Source organism: Rhodnius prolixus, unplaced genomic scaffold (genome assembly GCF_049639745.1).
Source record: "Rhodnius prolixus isolate KJV_2025 unplaced genomic scaffold, Rpr scaffold_8, whole genome shotgun sequence".
Lineage (NCBI taxonomy): Eukaryota > Metazoa > Arthropoda > Insecta > Hemiptera > Reduviidae > Rhodnius > Rhodnius prolixus.
In genome coordinates this window covers 34,634,005-34,661,996 of record NW_027411593.1, presented here as the reverse complement: position 1 = coordinate 34,661,996, position 27,992 = coordinate 34,634,005, and the positions used below count along the sequence as shown (strand labels likewise).

The window sequence follows — 27,992 nt, the reverse complement described above, 5'->3', positions numbered from 1 at the left end:
TTAACTGTTAAACAGTTATTCTGGCAATATTTTTGCAAAATGCTTAAATTTGTCTGGGTGTCCAGCCAGGAGGAAGCTAAAATAGCCACATCGTCAGCATACAGCAGCAGATGTAAATCTGTATTCTTGTCAATATTAATACCGCGGGATCCGTTAGTAATAAAAAAATCAGGCATATCGGAGACAAATAGCAAAAAAAGCAAGGGGCTGAGCACTTCCCCCTGAAGCACTCCCTCCGTGATACGAATGTCCTGTGAGCTAACATTCCCCTGAGTAATAATGAAAGATGACATTTCATAAAGATTTTCAAGAATTCTTATTATTTTGGTACTGATCCCCAGATGATACAACTTCCGCCACAGTAGTGAATGATTTATAGAATCAAACGCTCTTTTAAAATCCACAAAAATAGTGAAAACTTTCCTTCTCTTTAAGCGTAATTGAATATTTATAGCAGATATTAAAGAAAAAACACTATCTCTACATCCACGACCCATCCTAAACCCACATTGATTTTCAGGAATCAATTTGTTAGACTCAGCCCATTTTACCAATCTATTATAAACCACAAATGTGAAAACCTTCACAATAGTATTGAACAAAGCAATCCCTCTGTAATTGTAAGGGTCCGAGGGGTCTCCTTTTTTGAAAATCAAATTCAGTCTTATTTTACCCCATGACACAGGAACACTTTCATTTTCCCATATTTTATTAAATAAATTTAGTAGGTAGTGAATCCATTCGTCTGGGAGATTTTTTAAACATTCATTAGGTATTAAATCAACACCAGTTGCCTTTTTATTTTTACAATTAATTAGAGACGAATGGATTTCATCTAATGAAATGGTAGCATCCAGTTCAGGGTTGTAGTAGCCAAAAAAATTGTCTAAATCTACTTTAGATTTAGAAAACACTGAGTTATAAAAACTTTCCCATTGTTCAACATCAATAGGGCAGACTGTATAGTGTGTCTTTTTAATTTTATTAACAACATTCCAAAAATCATTTGGGTTGTTTACATTACGGAAGCGCTCCTTAGTATCGTCATAATATTTCTGTTTACATGACTTCAATAAACCTTTGTATTTCTTTTTTGTTTGTTGATATTCAATGACACAATTTCTTTCAAACTTACTGTTATGACATTTTTTAAAACTATTTTTTACTGCTTTCTTAGCCATGAAACATTCAGACGTAAACCAAGGTTTGTTATTTAATAAATTAGAAATAATTATTTTTTTAATCATGTCTGCCTGGTTCATACTATCAAGTATAGCAGATTCAAAATTAGTATACAAATCGTTAATGTCAACACAGTTATAATAAATACGAGATGAATGTTTCAGGGTCAATACAAAGTTGCTAAGATGGTCCGTGTCACGGAAAATCTTAAGGATTTCAGATTTTTCATTTTTGTTATTTAGCTTATGGCTACTGCAAAAATCAGTCACTAAACTAAGAGAGCAGGCCAAGTGGTCGGATAAATCGGAAATATTAATTATTTTTAGATCATTAATAACAGTAACAGTTTCAAAAGGGGCGCACACCAGATCGATTACGCTGCACCCTTGGTTACTAACAAATGTATAATTACCTAATTTATCGCTAATAGTACGCCCATTTAGTATAAAAAAACCCATTTCATCAAGTAAATCGGTCAAAGCAAGTCCTCTATTACTGACTATCTGGTCACACGAGCTTCTATTACTATTAAGGTAAGAATTCGCAAAACATTCACTATTTACCGTATCTAAACTGCCCACCCTAGCATTCAGATCGCCCGCCAAGATTAAATTACAGCAGCCATACATTAATTTAATTTCATAAATATCATTTTTTATCAGCTCAACGATATAATCATATTCCTTGCCTGGTCTCAGATATACCAAACAAATAATTAACACAGAATAATCATTTTTTAACAAAACAGACAACCACCAATCTCGCGATTGTAATACGGTTACACTCACATTAAGACACTTTTTAACAAAAATAATCAGACCACCACTGCCCCGACCTTTCAATTTTTCTTTCTTAGCTGGTACTGCAACAGATACATAATTTTTCAAAAAACCAGGGAAAGCAGCCTTCTCAGACAGATGCCATGATTCGTACATTCCAATAATATCATAAAATAAAAGTTTCTTAATTTCTTCACAAGTCAAATTATAAAGAGTTGAAAGCCCATTTATATTCCAAAAACACAAGGAGATGTCATTTGCCGTAGAATTGGTAGTTATTTCAGCCGATCTAGGGAGGGGGAGCAGGGTCTTAAAAAAACATCAATTGGTCCAGCTTTATTATCGACCTGACGGCGCCTTCTCTTCTTTCTGCCATCCAGAGACATTTTTGAGGTTTGAGATGAAACATCAGTCTCTACATCTTCAAATTCATCAGAAAAAAGAACCTCCTCAGCCTGTCCAGGGAGCCCCTTCAAACTGACAATGTCCGAAAAAGAGTTAATTGTTATAGCTGGTGTATTTTCCTCTTTTCTGATTAGAACTCTACCTCCTCTGAACCAAACATACTTTACGAGATTTTGCACTTTAAGTTCTCTAACTTTTTTATAGAGAAAATAATTAGAAGGTGACATCTCTTCAAAAATCTTAATTAATATTGGATTTTCTTGAGTACCTAGATTAACTGAACCTTTCTTCTTAAAAAAATTTATGAATTGTGTCTTCAGTAAAGCATTAAAAAATTTTAAAATAATCGGAGAAGAATATTCACTGGCCCTGCCTTTAATACGAAATACGGATTTAATTGAACTAACATCCAAGTTGTAATCAATCAAACCTGCAATTTGTTTAATAATTTCAAGAATATTTTCGTCAGGTTTGTAGGGAACATTAAGAATTCTCAGGCCATCATAATGCACAAATTGCTGAGTATAATTAAAAGAAGTCTGAAGCTTCATCAGCTGGGCTTTTAATTCGTTTAACTCTTTATGTAGAGATAATAGTTTTTTATTCGTTTTATGCAAATTATTTTTAAGGCTTTCTACAGACGCTTTAATTTCATTTTTGAAAGCATTGAGCGAGGAAGAGACATTTTGACTTTCGCTTTTCACACACTTTAATTCTGCTTTGACAGAGCTCAATTCAGAAACTATATTGTTGAACCCTTGTTCCAATCTGGACAAAATTAAGGCAGTAGCATCAATTCCCCCTCCACCGGCACACTCACCTCCAACAGTCCCCGCTGCCGAGCGCTGTTCTATTGTATCTTGTTTATCCATAGCAAAAATTCCAAAAGTTCAAAATAACATTAGGAAACAAACTTATTAAATTTTTCACACAAAAATTACTATTTTCTCGAAAACTACTCGATGAAAAAAATAAAAAATAACAGAGAAAAAAAAAGAGCAACTTAAGAACACTTCACGTGGTTTTTAAAAATAAAAAATACTTTGAGAATCACTAGAAAAACCTATCTTAATAAGAACGAACAGTACGAGATGTTTACTGGTCAAAGGCTCAAGCCCAACTCTAACTTCTATTCTATCTAGCACTTTAGCCTTTCTAATTAAATCTAAATTAACTACTTTTTCTCATTTAACTATCTCTTTTCTACTTCTACGTGGCTGTTATCGGCATCATTCACCTCATCCACAGCTACATCATGTAATTCATATCAAATTGGACTAAACAAACTCGGATCATTTTTATAAATAATAAAATACCTAATACAGTAACTGTTCGATTACAGTTCAGGGTAATCTTTGATTCCAACATTTATCGATTCTTTCATATTATATCGCATTATCTAAAACTAAATCTTTATTTCCAACTTTTAATTTACAACTTCTTGCACACAATTTGCAGAAACCTTGTGAATTCTATTACATATTGAATATAACAATAAAAATCGTATAGGTTACCAGATAAGATTGCTTATTTCAAACCATCTTTTGTAAAACTTCAACAACTACGCAACTTGTAATACGCAGGAGTGAATACTATCTTTTCTATCGAAATTTTTGATACTATAAAAACGATTGAATTATAAGATTTAGGATCTTTAAGGTAACGAATTGAGACGTGCGAAGGCAATACTTTGTGCTCAACGTGTTGTATTGTAGTCAATGCAACTATTTGCTCTCCGTGGACATGTAAAAGCTTTCACATGGCCAGGAGACCGGTAGAACACTGAGAAAGTAATGCGAGTAATGAAAAGGACAAGGTATGAATTACCCAAAATTATCATCCAATCTCCTGAAATAGAAGAGAAATAGCGATAAACGAAATGCCCAGAAACCAAAGTAAACGTGACTCAGGAACTTCAAACTTTCGATAATAAAAAATATAAATTTTGAATTTAATAACACTGATAAATTTACGCTACAAAAAAGAAGTTTTATAATCGATAAAAATTCCTTGCAAAGCTGAGTTGAATCAGAAGAATACAAGTGACGCCAACTCTTACGTAAATTAGTAAGAGTTGTAATCAATAAAGAACAGATGTAACCAGTAATTCGGGCAATGTGGGTGCCCCAAATAATTTACAAGGTCAAATAATGATTGTTAGAAATTATTATTCAATGAGGTACTTATAATCTGTACTTAAAGAAAAAATTAAACATTATTTAGCTTTATTAAATTTAATTAATTTAATATTTGAAATTTGCAGGTCATTGGATTCCTTTTTAGCCTTGAAAGAAAATGAGGACCTTACTTAGTTCACCCTTCCCTAAGAGCCTCACTTTAAGTGAGATGATGAGCATCTGCATTTATGTAGGGTGCATGCAAAGTTCATCGAAAAGCATTGAAACCATTTTCGACAAAAAGATCACTTAAAAGAAACACTTTTTATCAACCTATTAACTCAAAGCTGTAAGTTAAATACATATATTTCTAATAAATTTTTTACAAGCGATAAGACTGTAAATTACACAGAGATGGTACTTCAAAAGGAAGGAAGCCAGTATCACTCATCTTAGAACGTCCTTAAACTTAATTCTCCTGGGAATATATTTCAAACAAAAGTTATACATTTTCGTGAAAGAAAATATATGAAGTTGAAACAAAAAATTTAGGAGCTATTTTCGAGAAAATGCCAAAAAACGAAAAAGTCCATCTAAAAACAGAAATTAACAATATAAGCATACATTCTGTAAGTATATTTTAGACTAAAATGTTAAGATTAACTCAAAACTTAGACACAGACAATTTGAAGGTATTAAAAATAAACTTTTGCCTATTGTAATAGAAAAAAATGGTAGATGAAGCCATATTGTGGCCCTCCAAAAACACCAGTTTAGGGATTAATGAATCGAACACGTCAATAACCAGTAAATTTGAATCAATAGAAGGCAGAGTGGAAATACGACATTATCCATTTAGTGCAGTTGAATATATCGGCAGTAAACCAATTGCGAGTCTAAATGAGTGTTGTATTGCTCAACCAAATTCATATTGTGCCAAACAAATATCTATTTTGGTTAAATATACATCCAGTATAACCCATGGAGGGCACTTAGAAGTATTTGTTTATTGTTATAAAAGGTCTGAAATAGTTTATTTACCTTGCCTAATTTGTTTACGTAAAGTACATCAAGTAACAGCGCGCTGAATGTTTAAAAAAAACTAATGTTCAGTAAATATTGTTTCACCTAAATTCAATTAACAAACAACTCCATTAGTAAACCATTTTTAGTGCCCATCAATTGATCACCATTTTATAAACTAAGAATAAATATGAGTACAAGGAATTTTTGATTAATTAATCATACAAAATGATATTTGTAGAAATAAAATAAGGTAATGTAAAAAGTATACAAGTTTAAACTTCCTCAAATTCTCAGTAAGGGAAGTAAGTCTAAAAGTTTTTAAATTTGAGATTCTACCTTGTTATACTTAAAACTGTGATACCCTGAGCTCGAAGGTGGTTTTTAGAATATAGTTATTTTTTTTTTGTATAATATGTACTTGAGCAAACTAACTCAAATGGTTCGAAGGATTTTTTATCAACTTGGCACGCTAAAACACCTAGATCTACCACTTTCATTTAGAAATTTTCATCAAAAATTAGACATACTTCAATATAATTCCCTACAAAGTGGAATTTTATTGTAATTTAGGTTTCTACCAAGAATACACTATTTATGAGACGCCAATCTCTTTTTATTTTTGCAAAGTTTTCTCGCAAACTAATTGAGCCTTAACTGAGTTTAGCAAATATTCGTATAATGACTTATCACTTTTACTTTTAACTTTTTCGTGAAAAAAAATTGGGAAAACTAATTTTACATTTTCTCTTATAAATCTACAAATAAGAAAATTAAACGATTTTAACATCCGTTTATCGTCACAGTAAATGAAATAGTAGCTAAACTTTCTGAGTAAGATGTAATAAATTGATTTAATTTTTACTATTTATATAATTTTTTTAAAAAAATTTAGTTAAGTATTGACAAATAACAAAATAAGAGTTATTACAAATTTTCACCGTTTCATTAGAGCTCCATTGAAAAAGGCTAAAGTAAAAAAAAACAACTTAAAGAAGCTAAAAACAAAGTTAATTGAGACTTAAAAAGAGCTTTTTAGGTCATTTCCATATTAAAGTAAAAATCAGAATGTGCATTAACTAAGTTAGTTAGTTAACAAGGCTTTTATGTCACTTAAAGTTGTTTTATACCACTAACAAGTTTCTGATAGCTACATTATACAACATTAGGTTTTGGGAGAACAGCATAACAACCACCCAGTTAGTAGAACACAAGAGGCAGTTACCTAACTATGTTACAAGATCAACTGTTCAGGAAATAACTACATTAGCAACCTCAATTGGGTGGCAGATCTGCAGTACAGCAACAATGGGAATCCTTAACTATCACAACTTTATCAATTATCTCAGTGTACGAGCTAGATTTGCCTATTTAGTATATAAAATCACGGAAGCAACGTTATCACTTTTTTTTCTACCCGCAAAAGGAAAAATTGCAATTCTTTGCTATCTATTAGTATTACAAACGGAGATTATATTGTACGTTCTGCGAAAAAGAGAAATAACTCTATGGCAAAACACTTGTAACAACTTCTTCAAAATCTTCTCTTCCAACAGATATTCATTATCTAACAAGGTCCATTCTTCCACTTACAGAAGAAACTGAATCCAAAGAGTTATAGCACTTTTTATAGGATGGATTAGAAAGTTGGGTTGAAAACAGAGCCTCAGGTTACCTGGCAATCCCAAAGTGTAAGCAATCTTCCAGGGTGTCATGCACGTTTCCATGTATATCAATATTTTTGTAAAGTATCGAAGTAAAAAAAGGATAAACATACAAAACTACCACCAGATCTTATGGCAATTTATCTTAGGAATCAAGCTGGCACTGCAGAGATTACTGACAGAAAGGATAGCGGTAAGCCAGCTTTAAGACAGTTGGCGTTGAGCGCATTCATTTCAGTAGAACTTTACAGCTATTAAAATATAATAAACAAAATACAGGAAAAATAGCATACACTTTCCTAATTGTTAGTTAAACAAAACGGATCGTACTAACGCACCACAAGGCAATATTTGTTTGAAGTAGAAACTAATTAAAACAAACCACTTGAGAAGGTTATCTCATATTTCTGCTGAATCTTTTTTTTTATAATCCTTCGTTTTTGTAAGCAATTTTAAGACGATGTTTTTTTAAGACATCATACATCTACATTTAGGAATAAGCATATTTCAAAAACTAATAAGAAAAAATAATAAAATACTTAATTATTATATAGTAGTTACATACTTGAGTTGAATTTAAATCAGAATCCTTTTAGTGGACAAACCATTTTCAACGAATATGATCAATTTGTTCTAAAGGAACACTTGATAGGGGAGTTTGAGACGGCTTGAGATGACAAAAAATAAGTTTTCTTGGATAAAGATATATCCATGATCCTCGAAGTTTATAGAAAACCGTGAAAGCCATTTCTGGGGACAAAAAATCTTGAAAAAACTGAAATATTGCTTCAGTAAAGTAGTTCCCCATTATTGGTTATCGGACTAAACCTTTAAACTGAAAACTACAGTAGGGTAAAACTGAATATTATTATAGTTTCAACTTCTTTTCGTTTTGTGATATTCTGTTCATACTTGCAAGACCAGGTGCAAGTTTCTTTTTTAATTCAGAGAACATGTAATGCCGGAAAAATGACAATTTAGAAAAACTGGACTTGATTGCAATAATTTGGATTAAGAGAAAGTTAAAAATACTGCGATCTGGATAAAGTACACGTTAAAATGAAGCTGGTGAATTTGGAAATACCCTTATAAGAGATTTTCGAAATAAAGTAATGTTGTTTAAAATAATCGATTAAATAAAACGAGAGTAAAAACGATAAAAAGAAACTTTCAAAAACCAAGTATTAAAAAATAATATTAATTGTAACTTAACACTATAGAAAGGTCTTCAAAATGAATATATTTATGCATTAAATAACCCCATTAGAATCATTGAATATTAAATACGTAAAATAGTCTAGCCCAAAAGATATTATTATATTTTATTATCGGTGCAAAGGGGAAGAATCATTTTAACGAACAATGAAATTATTTGACCTCTTTACTTGAATAGGGTTGCAGCCAATAAGCGAGGAGATCTCTGGCACATAATGGAAGTGAAAGTTTCAATTCTTATATCCCCTCTCTGTTTAGGAATATAAATTGTGAAACCCTACTTAACAACTTTGTGAATAAATAAAATTACCTTCTAGGATTTAGTAAGAAATGCTTTGACATTGACTTTCTCTAAATGTTGTGATCTTCAAGAAACGGAGTAATGCAGTGCTTGTTGCACTGAGACTAGAAAGAGTTTAGAATAGTTTCGGATAGGTAGGCTGTTCTACGTTTTGAGAGTCGAAGCTAAAAGAAGCGTTGCTGCGATCTATATCGAGAGTATTTAGGTGAAATTCTCATATCGAAACAATCAAGGGCCAATCAAATGAAAGGATAAACGACACCTAATCGGTAGTTGAACGTAAAGACCCCGTCTGTAACAATAGGCATCACTTTACTTTAAAACGATAAACAGTAAAGGCAGGACACACATGTTGGCTAAGAAGTTCGCTACATTGTTGTAAGAGTCAGAAATCGGTCAAGGGATTCAATCAAAATCAGCGATATTATCCAGAACTGCGGTTTTAACCACATTTTCAGCAGTTACGGATACTACTATAAGTCTCACATATTTAGATAAATATTTTGGAAGTGTACAAGTGTTTTGACTTAATATGGGTTACAGATATGCAAATTTTTTAAGATCATTTAAGTAAATTTAGGGAAAGTAAGGCGATTGTTACAACAATGTTTCAAAACCAAAATTTGGAAGGATATTCATTGCTTCATTTGCCAAACGGTAATGATTCCTAAAAAAATTGTTTCAAGATTCAATTTAGAGTCGTCGAATTGCCTGCCTACTTGGCATGCAGAACTGGACAGTAGTTTATTGTAATCAGGAAGAGCACGTCAGAACTATCCCTACCACACCATTATACTGCGGCATCCTCTTTTGCTTTATCCTACGTCTATGATCTTTATATACTCGTAAAATTCAGCTTCTGTATTTCATAAATACAATGTTCTTTTTTACCAGTCATTTTACTGGCGGGAGAAATGGAGGTTGTTTCAGGAAACGATTTTTTTTTTACATTTTACCTAAAAATTACCGTAGATTAGAAATGGCTGACTTGATATGGGAGAATTTGTCTTCCACTTTTATGTTTATAACATGTTAATTGAAACAGGAAGGTTTGAGGCTTGTTAAGCCTTAAAATACAAATAAAAAAACTTATTTTAAAAACCGTAAACTAAGAACAAACAAAAAATGTCTCTTTTAAAGGAGTTGGAGAGATAGGTGAAGCAAAAACTCCATTTCTAACAGTAATCGGACTTAAAAAACCCTTAAATGTATGCTTCTATCCAATTATTAATTTTCCAAATTTATTATTGCTTCATAGATAATGAAATAATTGGTAAATAATAGTAATTATAAGAGAAATAGGTCTCCACCGATTTCTAAAATGCAAACTTTGGAACAAAAACAACAACAACAACAAAAATACAACAAAATCAGCAGAAAACAAGGTCAACACCTCGCGTTGCTGTATTTTTTTTGACAGTTTATTTTGCTTTTCCCCTGCCAGTTTTCTATTTCACTCTCATCTATTACTCTTCTATTCTCGAATATCACTTTCGTTAGCGAAATTCCTTTTCACTTTTTACTATTAGATTTTCAGGTCCGTGAAAAATTAATATACTTCATACAGCGAAATTAATTTTGAATGAATTCTAAAAATCCATTGTTTAGAATAGTTTTTGAGCTTCAAATGGCTGATATTTATCAAAATTTAACATTACTTTTCTACGGAATCAATGTTTATTTTAAACAATTTTAAACACCAGAGACTCGTTTTACGTATCAAAGTTAACCCCTCAATCTGAGATCTTCAAATTGTTTTTCTATAACAATTTATTAATTAATCGTTCTAACAAATTCCATAACTTCACGTCCAATCCATCCTAATACGCTCATTCAAAGACTCCTGGCTCACACACTGGAAAAATCCACCTGAGGGACTGAAATGACGCTTTGCCCTCGCGATCATCTTCCTTAAAAGAACAACTGCAAACCAGTAATCTTGAAGTTTTAATGTAGTTCCTCCCCACTGGTAGACATCTACCACTAGTTTTCAAACTGAAGATTCACTAATAAATACTTTTTCTATAGTTGCGAATGTCGTAAACAATTTTTGTAAATAAATCCTTTCTGGATATTGTGAGGGCAATACAAACTTCCGCATTGACGTAAAAATTCTTAAGTGGTCCGCAAGACAAATTCACTTTCCTAATTTTCATCATAAATTCAATAGATACTTAACTTTTCACGTCAAGTAAAAGTTAATATGGTAGGCAATTGTAGTTGTGAAGATTTAACTGTTTTACTCGGTCATTTTAACTTTGCTTTGTATATATGTAAGTGAGATGATAATTTAGCCCCAGACACTGTTAGGGACAATCATTAGTGTTGGCCAAACTGTGCTGAAATACTACTGCATTGCGGAGATTAGGAACTGTATTGCTGAGAAAACACCAAACAAATATCATTTTTAATCTAAGTTACAAATAAAGTTTAATAGATTAGATTTGTGCAACAAAATAATTAAATCTTATGAGAAAAAACTATTTAATTCTAGTAAATGAACTAATAATTAAAGTTGATGATGATAATTACCAGATTATAGTAAAAAAAAAAAAAATACGTATTGAAAAATAAAGTACACAAGTTGACAATTATCAACAAAATAAGTAGAAGAAGCGTTGTTAAGATTAAAACAAAAATTCGAAAACATTAACTGAAAGCTTCTGAAGAATTATTAATAATTGGCCTTAAGTCGAGCTTACTTAAAATACAGAAGTATTAAGTGCGTTTATTACAGAAAAAAGGGTAATTTAAAATTGTAAGATACTTAAATTCAGGGAATGTACATTGTTTCCTATACTGTACAATCTTAAATTTTTTAAGTGAACATCATAATTAACGGCTTACCTAAATCTTTAATGATTTACAATAATTGCCGTTTTTTTATTCTATTTGAGAATCAGCTGGTTCGCCATTGTACGTGTCAGTGTGTTTAAATTTTGCTCTGCAAACTTATTAATTTATTAAGTGTTTCTAGTGACTATTTAATGTTAAATTGTTTCTTATTTTGTTTATTGTTATTGTTTCTTTTTGTTAGACATTGAAGTGCGATGACACATTGACAATTTTTGTAAATAGTTTAATTTGAATAGACTTATTTTTCGTAGGTTAGGTAAGTTATTTGAATTTAAAATTTTTAGTAGTGATTGGACACTTAGTTCCAATAGTAGCCGCATGGCTCAAATGGAACTTACAAATTCACCAGGCATTGAATCACATGGTTCGTGCAGTGCTAGTGGTATTTTCACTAGTAATAATAATACAACTAGTAATGATGTTTTGGATAAAACAAATAAATCAGTGAAAAGGTCAAGCACTAATAAATCTGAAATTCTGAAAAAGAAAAATAAAATTAAAACCAAAAGCACTGATGGGCAAAGAAAGTTGACTCGAACCCAGTCTCTACAGTCAGTTAATTCCGCTGTTTCCACTACCCCTTTCAGTAATACTATCAATTTCTGCACACCTAATCCTTTTGCACCTTTAAGTGTAAAAGATGACGGAGAAATCCCGAACGCTAATGCATCGGCCAGTGAGAAAAAATCACCTAAGCCTCCTCCAATATATATCTCAAACGTGGAAGACTACTTACAATTCTGCACTACACTAACTCAACTTCTTGGACCTTCATCTTTCGATTGTAAATCGAGAGTTGACAAGGTAATGTTATCAACAAAGACCATTGAGGGGTACAGAGCAGCAATTAAGTTCTTACAAGAAAATAAAGCACAGTACCACACTTATCAGCTAAAGCAAGAAAAGGCGTTTAGGGTGGTATTAAGAAATCTACACCACACTATTCCAACGGAAGCCATCAAAGAGGATCTGGAAAGATTAGGGCACAAAGTGAGAAATGTCAGCAACGTGAAGCACCCTGCTACTAAAGCATCACTTCCTCTGTTTTTTGTAGACTTGGAACCACAAGAGAATAACCAGGAAATATTCAAGATCACGTCAGTCCTGTACACTCGAGTTAAAGTTGAGGAACCCTACAAAACAGAGGAAATAATTCAATGTAAAAGATGCATGCAGTATGGCCACAGCAAATCTTACTGCAATTATACTCCTAGGTGCAAAAAATGCGCTAAGTATCATTTCTCCTCTGAGTGTCTCCAGCCTAGGGACATCCCACCTACATGTGCGCTGTGCCAAGAAAGGCATTATGCTACCTACAGGGGCTGCACAGTGCATAAAGATCTTCAGCGACTTCGGAGAAAGTCAAGGGACCAAAACGGCCGCAGTCCGCAGTTGCGTTCACAACAGGGAGCTGCTCCACCACCTACAACAAAAGACTTTCCTCCATTACCTCAGAAGGTCCCTACAACTACAACTTCGCATCCGCATCCATCTCAGCCTCCAACTTATCAAAGGCCTTCTTACGCTGGAGTCGCGGGGTCTCCGACTAACCTTTCATCCGCTTCTACTGACGTTACTATTGTACTGACCTCTTTCATTTCTGAATTCAAATCACTCATCAATCCTCTCATCAGCCTTCTCACTACCTTAGTGACTGATCTCATTCCTCGACTTGTAAAATAAATTCCTCTTCACTTCATTTCCCCCCACACTCACTAGCAATACTTCTTTGGAACGCAAACGGGCTGAATTCCCACAAAGACGAACTAGACATTTTCTTACATGACAAACTAATTGACGTAGCCCTAATTACGGAGACACACTTTACCGGACGATCTTACTGCAATGTAACTGACTACACTACTTATAGAGCAGACCACCCGGACGATACTGCCCATGGTGGCGCAGCCATTCTCATCCGCTCCTCTTTAATTCACAGCCTGCTCCTCACTGAGCAAACTGATGCTCTCCAGTCCGTGGCAGTTACATTGTCTTGCCAGCCATTCTCTCTGAATGTGGCAGCGGTGTACTGTCCGCCTAACAAAGCAATATCATCACAAGAATTTAGTACTTTCTTTGGCAAACTGGGGCCAAAATTCTTGGCAGGTGGGGACTATAACGCTAAACATCCGCAGTGGGGTTGTCGCACAACTAATCCTAGAGGACGCACCCTACTCAATGTTCTTTCTTCCTCTAACTACAATGTATTGTCTCCTGATCAACCAACTTACTGGCCGACAGCTCTCTCTAAACTGCCTGACATCCTAGACATTTTCGTTACCTCTCAGACTTCTTCACAGTGTACAGACATCTACACTCTTACTGATCTTTCTTCTGACCACAGTCCTGTGCTGTTGGTACTAACTGCGACACCTAAGACACTTCCGCCTCGCCCTTCTCTAATTACGGGACCTGTTGACTGGGACAACTTCCAAACTTTACTTGACACTAAACTTAATCTATCTCTCTCTTTAAAAACTGCTGACGAAGTTGATGAAGCAGTTTACACTCTGACCAACGCAATACAGACTTCCATCTGGGAATCGACTACTCACTTACATCGGAAGAATACTAGACAATATAACTTACCTATAGAAACACGAATACTCATAAGAGAAAAAAGGAGAGCTCGAGCCCTCTGGCAACGGACTCGTTATCCTAGTGACAAACGGATATACTTTAGACTCACAAGACAACTGAAAAGAAATTTACAAAAGCTAAAAATTGAAAAATATGACGCCTTCATTACAAACCTGACTACAAACCGTAAATCTCTCTGGACAGCTACACGCAGGCTACTGTCCTACAAACATACTCCTTCTCCACTCAGACGGGAAGACGGGACTTGGGCGAAATCGGACGAGGACAAAGCTACACTGTTTGCTCATCACTTGACAAATGTCTTTACACCTCATCCTGATATGACGGACGACATACACATGGATGAAATACAAACAGACCTGGACGTTCCACTTCCTCTCGCACTACCACCAAAAGCCTTTACTCCTTCTGACGTTAAATACACTATCAAGAATCTTCCATCTAGAAAGTCTCCAGGATATGACCTCATCACCTCTGAAATTCTCCGCCACCTACCTAAAAAAGCTATCATCTTCCTCACCTACATTTACAACTCTGTCCTTCGTACTACATACTTTCCGCTATCCTGGAAGTATTCAGTGGTGCGAATGATTCCAAAACCTGGAAAACCAGCTCACCTACCCTCATCCTACAGACCTATCAGCCTACTGCCGACTCTAGGAAAAGTTCTTGAAAAACTGTTACTTAAGCGTATTAACCCCATATTGTCGGAGTTTGGTGTTATACCAGACCACCAATTTGGTTTCAGGCGTCATCATAGTACTGTTCAACAATGTCACCGGGTTGTTGATGTTATTGCTTCAGCACTGGAGAGAAAACAGTATTGCTCAGGGGCATTCTTAGACGTAAGCCAGGCTTTCGACCGTGTTTGGCATCCTGGATTACTGTTCAAACTAAAAAAGCATCTTCCCTCAACATACTACCTCATTTTGCGCTCCTATCTTTCAGATAGGTTCTTTCAAGTCAGTACTGGCTCAGCAATCTCTTCTTTCTCCACAGTGAGGGCGGGAGTGCCGCAGGGGAGTATACTTGGCCCCGTTCTCTACACAGTATGCACATCTGACATACCTGTACAACCCTCTACACTACTCTGTACATATGCAGACGACACAGCCATACTAGCCACAAGTACACATCCTACATCAGCTTCATACAAGTTACAGACACACTTACATAAAATAGAATCCTGGGCAAAGAAGTGGCGGATTAAAATGAACCCACAGAAATGCCAGCACGCCACGTTTACTCTCCGGCGGGGCTCCTGTCCACCTGTCCTCTTCAATAGCAATCCTCTTCCTTATACAGATCTGGTGCGCTACCTTGGGCTCTACATAGACAAGCGACTCACGTGGAACCCACACACTAGACTTAAAAGACAAGCATTGACAAAACGTGCGAAACTACTTTACAGACTTCTTGGACGACGCTCCAAATTACCCATTGAACTCAAACGATTAATATATAGTACTATCCTCAAACCTATGTGGACTTACGGACTAGAGCTGTGGGGTTCAGCCAAACCTACAAACATACGGACTGTACAGACATTTCAATCAAAATTACTTAGACAGATAGCTGACGCTCCTTTCTACGTAACTAATCTCACTCTACACAACGACCTCAACATCCCCTTCATACGCCAATTAGCCAAGACTAAATATCAAAAATTCCATAGTGCTCTCTCCACTTGCTCCAATCCTCTAGTACAGTCTCTCGCCTCCTCTGACATTTCTGACAATCCTCCTCGCCGACTGAATCGCCAGTGGCCCCGCGACTTCCTCGCAGTCTGAAGGCCTAAAATTAATATCCTCTAGAAAGTGCTGCCGCTGGGCAGTTTCTTTCCTCCTGCCTTTCACGCCTCTATACTTCTACCTCCCTATTTACTTACTGTATAGTGAATTATACAGATTGTAAATAACAAAATAAATTAAAAAAAAAAAAAAAAAAAAAAAATTCTATTTGAGTTATATACTTAACAGGTTTTATTCTAATAAATCTTAAAAGTGTCGGGGATCTTTCGAGATCTGCTAGAGAGCCGGGCAATGTTGTTGACGGTGGGTGGATATAACATCTCTTAAAGAGCACTAAACGTTGAAGATGACGGGCGCCCTGGAGAGCCTCTCAAGTTTAATTACTAACTAAGCTTATTCTACACCTTTTAAGCACACGAAACTAATTTTACTTACGGGATTTAAGGATAAAATAGATTTTTTTTTTTAAACGATTCACCAAGTACATTAAGAAGTCATAATAACACTCCCAATTATTAGACAAATACACACGATTGGTGAAAGTGAAAATAAAAAAATTAAAATGCCAGTAATTGTCAAGTTACAAATAAATACGCGTACAACTTAGAATGAAAAATGAATCATTTTAATGGAGTATAACGTAGTAAAATTAATTTAGCAGCACTCGTAAGAAAATATTCGCCAAGAAAATGGAGTCATTCACTCTTTTAAGTTCCCTATTCTAAAAATAGAAAATGTCGGCTACCTTGGCAAACAGAATTGGAACGTTTAGTCAAAAGAAAATGCCAATGTAGCAGATGTGCCAAGTGTTTACGACTTTTTAACTTAATGACAAACACCGGTGGTTAGTGTACTGGCTAGTCCCTTATTTTATTTAAAAAAAAAAAAAACTGAAAAAATATTCTGATTTTAAACATTATTTCGAGGGAAAAAAACTGTACGATATATTGAAATGGCACTCAATCCAAGAACCCTTGTTTCGAAACCCTCTTAATCTCAACTTTCACCCCAAAAAGAAGTTAAAAACAAAACTGGTACTTAAAATTTTAACAAATTATTTCAATTAGTTATCAAAATGAATTACGGAAAACTGAGCAACACTCCACTAATTAGTTCTTCAAATTGGGCAATTCAGATAATTATTCTTTTTAAGTGATTCAACTTAGAATGCACTTACGAGGGTCGTTTGAAAAGTCCGTGCAAAAATAAAAACTACTTATTTTTTGGGGGTAAACCTTTTTTTATCTTTCAACATAGTCTCCTTTTAGGCTTATACACTTCGTCCAACGCTGCTCTAGTTTGTTGATCCCTTCCGAATAATAGGATTTGTCCAAGTCTGAAAAATAGCCATTCGTTTCTGCAATCACCTCCTCGTTTGAATAAAATCTTTTTCCCCCCAGCCATTTCTTCATATTGGGGAACAAATAGTAGTCCGAGGGAGCCAAGTCAGGAGAATAGGGGGGATGTGAAACGAGTTGGAACCCTATTTCCATTAATTTTGCGACCACAACTGCTGAGGTGTGAGCTGGTGCGTTTCGTGATGGAAAAGGACTTTTTTGTGGGCCAATCGTGGGCGTTTTTCTTGCAGCTCGATTTTCAAACGGTCCAATAACGATGAATAATATGTACCTGTAATAGTTTTACCCTTTTCCAGATATTCGATGAGGATTATTTCTTGCGAATCCCAAAAGACAGTCGCCATAATCTTTCCGGCCGAAGGAACGGTCTTCGCCTTTTTTGGCGCAGATTCCCCCTTGGTAACCCATTGTTTAGATTGTTCTTTGGTCTCAGGAGTGTAGTGATGTATCCATGTTTCATCCACAGTGACGAAACGACGCTTAAAGTCCTGCGGATTCTTCTGGAACAGCTGCAAACCGTCCTTGCAACACTTCATACGATTTCGTTTTTGGTCAAGCGTGAGCAATCGCGGCACTCATCTTGCGGATAGCTTTGTCATGTCCAAATGTTGATGCAAAATATTATGTACCCGTTCATTCGAGATGCCCACAGCACTAGCAATCTCACGCACCTTCACTCTTCTCTCATCCATCACCATATCATGGATTTTATGAATGATTTCTGGAGTAGTAACCTCAACAGGGCGTCCAGAACGTTCAGCGTCACTTGTGCCCATATGGCCACTCCGAAAATTTTGAAACCACTTATAAACTGTTCTAATCGAAGGTGCAGAGTCACCATAATGTTTATCAAGTTTCTCTTTAGTCTCCTGAGGCGTTTTGCCTTTCATAAAGTAGTGTTTAATCAATACACGAAATTCTTTTTCGTCCATTTTTTGAAAATCACTCGACTTCCTCGATTCAAACGAATGCCAAACACAAAGAAATAGACCGATCTGGCTGAAACTTGGTGAGTGTTCTTCCAAGAGATGCTACTAACTAAACATAACCTCGATACGCGCCAGTAGTGCTATCTCTCTGACTTTGCACGGAGTTTTCAAACGACCCTCGTATGATTCTCTCTACGTGCAATTTGTTAAGACAAGAAATAATCAATCCGCATCAATTAAATTGTACAAAATATTTCCATTTCTGATTTAACAAAAAGGAAATATTTACAAATAAATAAATCTACTTGGATTGTTTAAAAAATAAAAATAAATAAATAAAACAGAATTCAATGATATTTAAAATACACATAAAAGGACTGTCAAAGATAAAAATACCATCCACCAGACGTTTTTTTGCCACCAAAGGTACATTAGCTCTATCACCACCCAACTATCAAATAGATAAAGAATGTTTTAAAAAAGATTGGTTTCTACAGCACAAGAGACTCTCATGCCTAAGTTTTCTCCAAAATCGGATATTTTACTAATTTATTAAGTTAAATACTTTCTAGATGGTGTGAGAAGTCCTTTACAGTACTTTCTTATAACGTATCCTTCTTTAATGGAGAATCTATTTACCACTTATTTAACTACTCAAATATGTAAAATCCACTACATGTAAAATGAAGTAAAAGTATAGAATTTTTTAATGGTTTAATTGTTTAAGAAAAATATTACAAAAATAAATTACTACAGCAAAGGGTTTTGGCGCCTATTCAAACAGTCCTGACCTAGATAAAGAGATTACTTATTCTTCTGGGTCATAGCCAGCAATAACTGTGTGCCAAGTTTGTTATGTCCGTCAGTACACAAGACAATTGATGGACATTTAAATACCAAAAAAATTAAAAGGTCAGTAGATGGTGTTTTAGCACGTAGCTATAATTATCCATTCTGAAATTAATCAATATTTTTATTTAAAGCACGAATTTCATTACAAAATATACCATACTATTCAAATTTTGTCTAACCGAAAATATAAATAATAATAAAACTAAGGGTCGCTTACAAGAAACAACGCTTAACCGGGAAATTACGCTTACGAGTAAAGTCTTCAAAACTAACCATTGTGGAAGCATTCATAGCACACCTTCACAATAAACTTTTCGCCGACTTCAAAACTTTATACAAAGTAAGATTATACAAAGAAGTTAGAAAAAAACCAAAGTAACGAACACATTTAAAACATGGTAAATAATATGAAAACTTATTCCTAAAAATATCAGGACATTTATAATAGTAAAAACGACAAATGTAACTTATGAATTAACGTAATACGAAATTCCTTAAGCATAAGTCATCATTTCGTACTTACATTAGTGGACTTACTGACTCTGTAGAGAGCTGATCCGAGTTCTTGATTTGGAAAAAAAGTTCAAGCAAGTTACGAGATCCAAGTGAAGACCACATCTTATTCAACCGAATTTGGTTGTTGTTCCGATAAACAACTCCAGAAGAAATTGATACCGACTGCTATTGTTTAAAGTTTAAAGGCAGCAGCAATAATCGATAATTTTTTAGAATCTATTGTATATGCAATGGAGCAAGTAATTTTAGTCAGAAAAAATACTTATATTAATGAAAGATCAAGTCCAAGTGAAGAGAAAGTGTAAATTCAGAAAGAAGAGAAAGAGATTATGAAGCAATGGCGGTGTGAATTATTGCAAAAGCAAGGATTTCAAATCAGTAAGGTTCAAGTGCCTGTTTTTAGCAACACGTCAGTCAATTTAATTATTTACTATTAACACTTTTTAAATAGTAGTTGCACGTAGACTTCCTTGCAAAACGTGGACAATGAATTAAACTCTTTATATTTATTACCATTGGCCAAATATCAAAATAACAAAACATCTGCACACTTTGGTCTATTAAAGCAAAGTGGATTTACATTATTATTTTTTTTTTTTTAGCAATTTGTTCTTTCATAACTCAACAGCCTTTGTGATTATAAGCATCAATACAAATGAGTTATTAAAATACTAGGTTGATAATACGTATTTATCAGGAAATTTTGTAACATGACCAATCCAGCTGGCAACTACTATTCGTACAAAGAGCTCCTTATTATTACAGTCAGGAATAAAAAAAAGAAGGATTGTTTCCTCTTTCTTAGAAATCATTTAGTAGCAAATTCAAACATTGTGGAACGAACATTGGAGGTCGAACAACTAAAACAGTGGTTGATCAGTTGACCTTACCTATTAAATTTGACCAATTTTTTGAAAGGCGCGAATTAATGATTGGCCAATACATTTTCAGAACACTTTTAGTTTCTAGAACAGAGTTCTGTCCTTCACCAGGACAGTGTGCTAGAAAGAGGTCTCCCCAGGAAAAGGAAATCTCAAGAGCCAGGCAGCTGGATTACTTGTTATTTGTTTTTCTCGTAATTTTCTTTGATTAAAAATGACCTCAGTCTAATGATCTCCACTTAAATTGTGCAATACAAATTATAAATATAAAACAAGGGAAATTTAAACCACTTAATGGAACTTTGCCAAATAAAAAAAGAACTTTATTTACCCACTTTACTCATCTGAAGAATGAATGGGAATTTAAATACAACTTTAAACGTTATTTCATTGATAAAAAAATGATTAAATTTTGGATTAAAACTTTTGAACGGTCCAATAAAATTTGCTGAAATAATTATTTATTAGTAAGACACATTTTGAGGATCCTAAATGCCCAATATTTTAGTTTATTCATTTATTTATTGGAGAATAAGTAGATAGATAGGTCACTGAAGAGAGACTCAATATGGAAGGAATTGTTACAAAGCAGATTTTCAGAAGGTGAGTCCAGTGGAGATTTCCGATAAGGCTGCCGCAGGAGAGTTGCAATTTCAAGTTAATACCCCCCTTGAAGAACAACTCTAAAATGAGTCTTTCTGCTCAAAAATGGTAAAACTCATTATGCTCGTATTTAGGAGTACACAAGCGTTAAAGAAATTCGATTTACTTAAATTTATAAAACAAATTTCCAAGAACAAAAAATATTGTTTAGGTGAATTCTATTGCAGTATCAGATGAAATTCCTTGTAGGGTGTAGGGCTTCAGTAACCAACAGGTGCTCCTTTGAGCAATGAATTATTGTGCCGTTGGATCGGACAAATGGTTTGCATTACTGACCCAGCTAGAGGCTGAAGTAAAAGGTTCATGAATGACAATAGCACTTTATCTCGAAAACTCAAGGAATTGTGAGCGAACGATCTCAAAGGCACAGGGTGGCTAAGTTAGCCCCTAAGTTCGTTTTTTAAAAGCTTGGCCCTAACATAATTCACATACATATTATTTCCGCGCAAATCAGCAAGGTTTTAGGGTTTTGATTAGGGATCAAAAGAGTTCTGTCAGAGTAAACCTGTTTCGGTCAAAGATACAGCTTTTTGATCCGTGAAGGGTATTAAGTTATTTAATTATCTGGTTAATAATAATCAAACATATTATTTAAACTCGTCAAATCTTTAGAAATCAATAACAAATCGCCAAAATACAAATGAATAAAATAAATTAATGATTGTATACCTTTAGTTTGGATGTTTCGTTCGTTTCATCGATGTTGTTATGATCAGTTTCTAATTTGTCATTGTTATTTGTCATAACTCTAGGTTTCATTTTCTTGATGGAAATTAGTTTCTTTTATAAAGAAATAACTTTAATACCTAAATTTTTAAAACTAATTTGTAACAATTTTTTCGTTTAATAATCCAAAAAGTGAAGAGCACACCCCACAATTCACAAGGGAACGTAACTCAAAACTGACGGCTAGTAAAACAAAAATTAAAAAAAAAAAATAAAAAAAATTGAAACCTACGAGTCGGGCACTCTAATGCTCCTTGTTACCGACTGGCCTTCGTTCACAAGCGTGCATGACACTGTCTCTACACAACACATTCCCTCTCTTCAGTCGCATCCACTCTGACAGAGAGGGGAACTCCAGGTTTACCAACCTCCGGTATGGATCAATACAAGCAGCATGACCGTTATGCTTATCACTTTGGTGCACGTTTACTTCTTAATTGCAATATCTTTTAATTGACGGTTGATAAGAGATGAAATGAACTGTTACACAGAGTTCAATCAATCTCTTCCTATCAGATAAACACCCTGTTTTTTACTGTATGTCCATCTCACTATTTTCATCAGTACTTATACAATCTTTCTGTCTTAACGTATTCTATACCTTAAAATCTCATACTCTTATGGTTTGTGTAGGACGACCATCTTTCTTTCACCCAGTGTTCATATTCTTAGAATAGCTTCCTCTTAATTTGCCTGTTCAGCCGTTATTATACTATCTTCTCGTCTGTACTTCCACCATCAATCATTCTCCTAGTGTTTGTCTGTCTGTCCGACTACCTCTCTCCTTGCTTCATTTATCTGGCGGACCGCCAATCTCAAGCGCGTAAAGTTTAAATAAAATCGTTGAACCCATGATTAATACAAAATCGCAAATTCTCGTATCTAAGTTTAAGAATGTCATTTTTCTAACTAATAAATAAAAATATTATACATTTACATATGGCTAAGATGATAAGTTGTTGCTCTTATATTTCTCAAAAAATCCATCATATGTCTCTTAGCAAAAGTACCGCCAATAGGAGAACCGCTATCTCTTAGCTCTAGTTTCCTGTAGATAAATCATCCCAATTTACATGTACAAATATGAACGTGTGAAAACAACATTTACAGAAAAAAAGAAAATTGACAAATAGCAAAGTTTAATCAATGTCCATCATAGAGCTCTAACAGAAAATTGCATTCCTCTTACCTGGTATACAGACAAACTACATGAAATAATTAAAAATGTGAACTATAATTAAGGTGAATTGAAATAAATCTTAAAAGAAGGTAATACCAAAATTCAAGTCAAACTAATCCAGACATTCATTTATTTCATTCTTCAGTGAAATTCTACTTCCAAATCTAGCCAACCTAATGTGTATAATCTATTCCTGGCATTAAAATTGAATAACAACGGGTAAAATGAAGAATTTCTAATCAAATTGGCCTAGATTTTCCTATTATTCCCTTTTTTCTGCATTGTTACTACCAAATCTAGCCAACCTAGTGTGTATGATCTACTCCTGACATGAAAATAGAATTTTAGAAGAAGGAAATATTAAATGTACTATTTACTATTTTTTTGCTATTTTTCTGAACCTCTACATTCAAAATTACTTAACCAACTCAATGTTTTCCAACCTGTGCATTTAAATAGAAATTTTAAAGACGTGCCTACGGAATTTCTAGTTAATCTAATGAAGATATACTACTGTTCTTATTTTTAACTTAACCTCTCAGGCCATTGCGGTTCATGTTCGCGCTCATGTCAGAAAATGTCCGATCTTTATCCTTGTAAATTCAACTTTTTATTATATCTATGGCAACGGTGAAATTCTCATAAGACATGAGCCGCTGAATAGGCTTGATGTGGGCCTGTTCTTGTCGTTAGTTTGATGTTTTGCCAGAGCAAGGCACTTATAGGATAATTTTAAAGTTATCGTTTTGAGCTCTTATTTTATATTTCCCCAAATATTTTGCTAATTTCATCGTGGTAATCTTGAATCATTATGCCATGGATTATTTCTCTTCAGATGGCTTTCTACGCCTAACTAAATGCTCTTTTATTACAACTATTTCTTGCCTGAGGTTTCACCCAGCTAAACGTTACTTATCAGTCTCACTGAAGAATATGTGACCATAAATTACTAACATTTAATAATTACTAAATAACTATTTGTCCCTTTAATTGATTACTTGTAAATAATTTCGATAGCCAAATATTTAGTACAGCAATTTAATAATAATTACCTGTTCTATAAATATGCGTGACTTCATCTATTCTTTACCAAACTTGCACTTAAATCAGTTGTCAAAATAATAATAATAATTTCATTTTGGTGTTTGCATTTTTCTCTTTTTAACTTGTTTTGAATTTTTTAATTGTTTAATAGTGTTTCAGTAACATTTTAATACTGTCTATTACGATCAATCTAAGTGAATTTTAACTCGTTCTTCACTAAAAAAAATATTTTATAGATAAAAATGGCCTATCATAAGAACTGTGACATCTATTAAATCATAATGTAGCAAAATTACATAAATGATATGAATTGTAGTAAATTTGAATAAAATGTTGGGTACCTGCTGATTTGTATACCTTTTGTCGTTCAATCAATCCTTATACCTGAACTTTTTAAATTGTAAGTTTTGGTAGCGATTTCATGTTAAAAATCGATTGTACGATGTTTCAATAAAATTGTAATGAAAAAAATCTCAAAATATGGGGGAAAAAATCTATTCAGTTATACGTCACTTCCGGGCAGGCGATTTTTTTAAAATTTTGAAATCCAAACTCACATTCAACTCTTATTAACCTTACTAGATGTCAAAAAATTACATTAAATAGTTACGGCCTTTTGGAAGAAAACCGAACCGCATACCACTTTCAGAATTGCAATTAATCGAATTTACCCAGGAAAAATATTTCCAATAAAAGTTATAAATCATCACATATACAATTAGTATATAGATTAAAATAATAATAAACAAAAAAATCATTAAATTATTATCTACTCCTACACTAAAAACATTGATTTAGGAAAGTAGTACTTCCGGTTGACCAATTTTCTTAATATACAGTATTTTTGTTACACATTTAATTCTAATTAATGTTTAATATGAAATAAGCTTATATATCACAGCGAACTAGCTTCCTACCTGACTGCCCAACCACCCCCTCCCTCAAAAGTGTCCTTAATCAAATCATTACAAAAAAATGTTTCCTATAAAAGTTGTAGAACTATTTGAGAGCTATAATTATACCAAGTTTAAAGAAAATCCATACAGTGGTTTTTTCAAAAAAGTTAAAAAAGTGAAAAATCTATTCAGTAAAGTGGTACTTCCGGTGGACCTATTTTAACCAAAAATTTATGTTAGCTTCCTCTGGTGTCACTTGAACGAAATACCAAATTTGAACATTCTACGATTTTCCGTTCCTGAGATATGGCAGATAAACTCATTACAGAGCAGTAAAGTCAGTCTAAACCTTTGCCATTAAGGACCGATGGGTTAGACACAGATCTCTAACCCATCCAGCTTTAGCCGTACTTATTTAATATCAATTCTCTCATTTCTCTTTAACAAGCCGAAGGCGATCGGTTATTGTCGGCAATTTTCGGCACAACTGACCATGATTTTATCTACAATTTAATATTTTAACCTCTAATATGCACACTCACACGAATTCTTTAACTTGTTTCTAAGAAGCCGAATGTGATCGGTTTCCGTCGGCCATTTTCGTTCCTATTGACCATGATTAACCTAATATCCAATATTTAACATCTAATATGCACACTCGCATGACTTTTTTTTAACTAACACGTATTATGTAGGTTTTCTTGTAAACTAGAAGTTTTACCAAATAGTAGTTGGTTTTAATTACACGATGCATTCTAATGGAACTATTTTAGAAAATCTTACGGGTATATATTTTACAGCTATGTACGTGTGTAGTTAGATTTTCTTATAAACTATTGTTTTATAGTTCCCTACTATAGGCGTGTGGAATGGAACTGTAACCTACTGCTAAGCGTTCTTATCTAAATCGTAGCCAAACTATTTACTACAAAATAATAATAAACATTAACAAATTTAAATAAAAACAAACATTTTCTAACGTTTCCAATTAGCTGAAATTACGAGTTTCAGTATGAATAAAATCTTGAGTATTTGTTGATTTGTGTACCTTTTGTCTTTTAATCACACCGTAACTTAACTTTTTAATCTGTAAGTTTTTGAGAAGGATATTTTTGTACCTTATGAATAGTTTTTTTCCCTTGGTCGAATAAAATTAATATATCTGATACAAACATTTTTGTTTGGGTAAGCTTATTTATGTCGAAAATGAGAAAGATTATGGGGAATTGGTACCAAGTTGGTGGGAAGAAAATTAGGACTGAGAAAAGTGAAAAAAATTAAATTGAAATGTGGACTGCGATCACAATGCTTTCCTATAAGGAAAACTGAACAGCAAATGTGGCACAATTACACTGCTTTCCGTTAACAGCAATATGGCATTTTAATTTTATATACGAAAAACACTAACCACTTTTCTGTGCAAGATTTTAATCAAATTGAGGCGATGATTTACTGAAATATGAATTGTCAAAGTTAAGATGGTTTTCAACATTATGCTTTTTCGTGTAATTTTTTAAGGTCAACCCTTAAACAACTGTCCTATCGGACAATTTTAATCATTCTCAGACAATATCTCCATTTGCCTGAATAAGTGTTAGGCAGCATTAGATTAATTTTTATAACAAACTGTTAGAGGATTGGAGGCAGAAATCTATTTCAAATGACCTAGAGAGAGCACATTCTTCCTCGTATAGTACATTGTATAAGGAAATCCTGCACGCAAAATATGAGAACTATTACTTGTTTTATAATATTTGTTTGGAAGCCGTCAGGGTGTACAGCCAACTCAGGATTAGTTCTGCTAAAAAATGTACCATTTATACAAAAAAGATAAGCTATAGGGTTGAACTATCTGAAACTTGTAAATTATGTAGAGCAAGCGAGGAATCTCTCGGAACACATTTTTTTAAAATGCCCCTACTACAATTTATATAGAAATAGATACCTTAATAGTCAGTCAGATACTTCTTTAACAAACATTCTTGTATGTACAAAGTATTTAACGCGTATAACTTTAACTTTATTACTAAAGCAATGAGATTACGTAGTACTTTGCTACAAGAGTAATGTCCAGTCTGTGCTCACTGGCATTATTGTGTAATGTTACTTCAGTCAGGAACGTGAAAGATTAATTTATGATTTTGAACAGCCTATATTCCTATTTACTGTTATATGTTGATGTTATTTTCCTGAGCTAAAACTTAGTTTGTTTCCTTTCGTACATGACCAAAAAAAAAAGAACAGTTTATGTGTATTGAGTCTCATTTTCCTTTTTCTTTTTAAGTTCACCTACAGTTGTATTACGTTTAAGTTCTGTATAAGTTTGTTTATTTCAATTATTTTTAAATCTTAATTCTTATAGAACAGTAAAAGGCTGTTTTTGTTGCTTTATACATGCAACTTTGTATAAATACAGAAATAAATGAATAAAAATTATTTTTATGGGCGACAGTAAAAATTAAATCATACAGAGGGCACCAGTCGGACAAACTTGGAAACCTAAGATCTAGATTTCCCCCCACTTCATCTTAAACTTCCTAATAAAGGGATGAATGTGACTCATGTATTTTTATTTAGTAATTAAATAATAAGAATCTAATTTTAAAATTAAACTGACAAAGGTTACAGAGCCAAGAAAAAGTATACGTACATCCTGTAACATTTTACACCACACGAACTCTTCTCAAAAAATATATAAATGAATTTTAAATACTAAATTGACATTTACCAATTGACTAGGTTTAAATTCTTTAATTAAAAATTCTTAATTTTATGTAATTTAATATTAACAAAAAGTTTTCCACTAACTTTTAAATCCTATTTTCTAAATAACCCATTTGCAGCATATGGAATAGATTTTCAAAATGATGTTTTTCTTGGTTATGAAAATAAAATAACGAGCCTTACCATCAAAATTTCTTCTTATAAGCTAAAATAAGATATTTTGTTTTGGCATTTGATCAAAATGTTTGAAATTATCTAAGAGTCTATCTAACGCCTCCAGATTTACATTTTTTTAAAATCATTTCCACCATTCAATGACCTTCAGCGTA

The 27,992-nt window shown here is 33.6% G+C and overlaps 2 protein-coding genes across 2 annotated transcripts in view; both read right to left on the bottom strand.

Annotated features, from left to right (window-relative positions):
• Positions 1 to 22,114, bottom strand: part of LOC141451286 (progestin and adipoQ receptor family member 3) — a 68,583-nt gene extending 46,469 nt beyond the window's left edge. The window contains exon 1 of the mRNA XM_074122555.1: positions 21,763 to 22,114. Coding sequence (XP_073978656.1) covers positions 21,763 to 21,852 — 90 coding nt within the window. The 5' untranslated portion in view covers positions 21,853 to 22,114. The remainder of the gene's footprint in view (positions 1 to 21,762) is intronic.
• LOC141451285 (uncharacterized) lies at positions 44 to 27,895 on the bottom strand. The gene is made up of 3 exons (XM_074122554.1): positions 27,748 to 27,895; positions 24,052 to 24,259; positions 44 to 5,076 (listed from the first exon to the last, which is right to left on the bottom strand). The coding sequence occupies exon 3, from the start codon at positions 3,236 to 3,238 to the stop codon at positions 2,237 to 2,239; it is 1,002 nt and encodes a 333-aa protein (XP_073978655.1). The 5' UTR covers positions 3,239 to 5,076; positions 24,052 to 24,259; positions 27,748 to 27,895; the 3' UTR covers positions 44 to 2,236.
• Between the last annotated feature and the right edge of the window lie 97 nt (positions 27,896 to 27,992).

What these genes read in the sequence shown, in the direction of transcription:
- LOC141451285 (XM_074122554.1), bottom strand. Translation starts at nt 3,238, where the DNA reads ATGGATAAACAAGATACAATAGAACAGCGCTCGGCAGCGGGGACTGTT.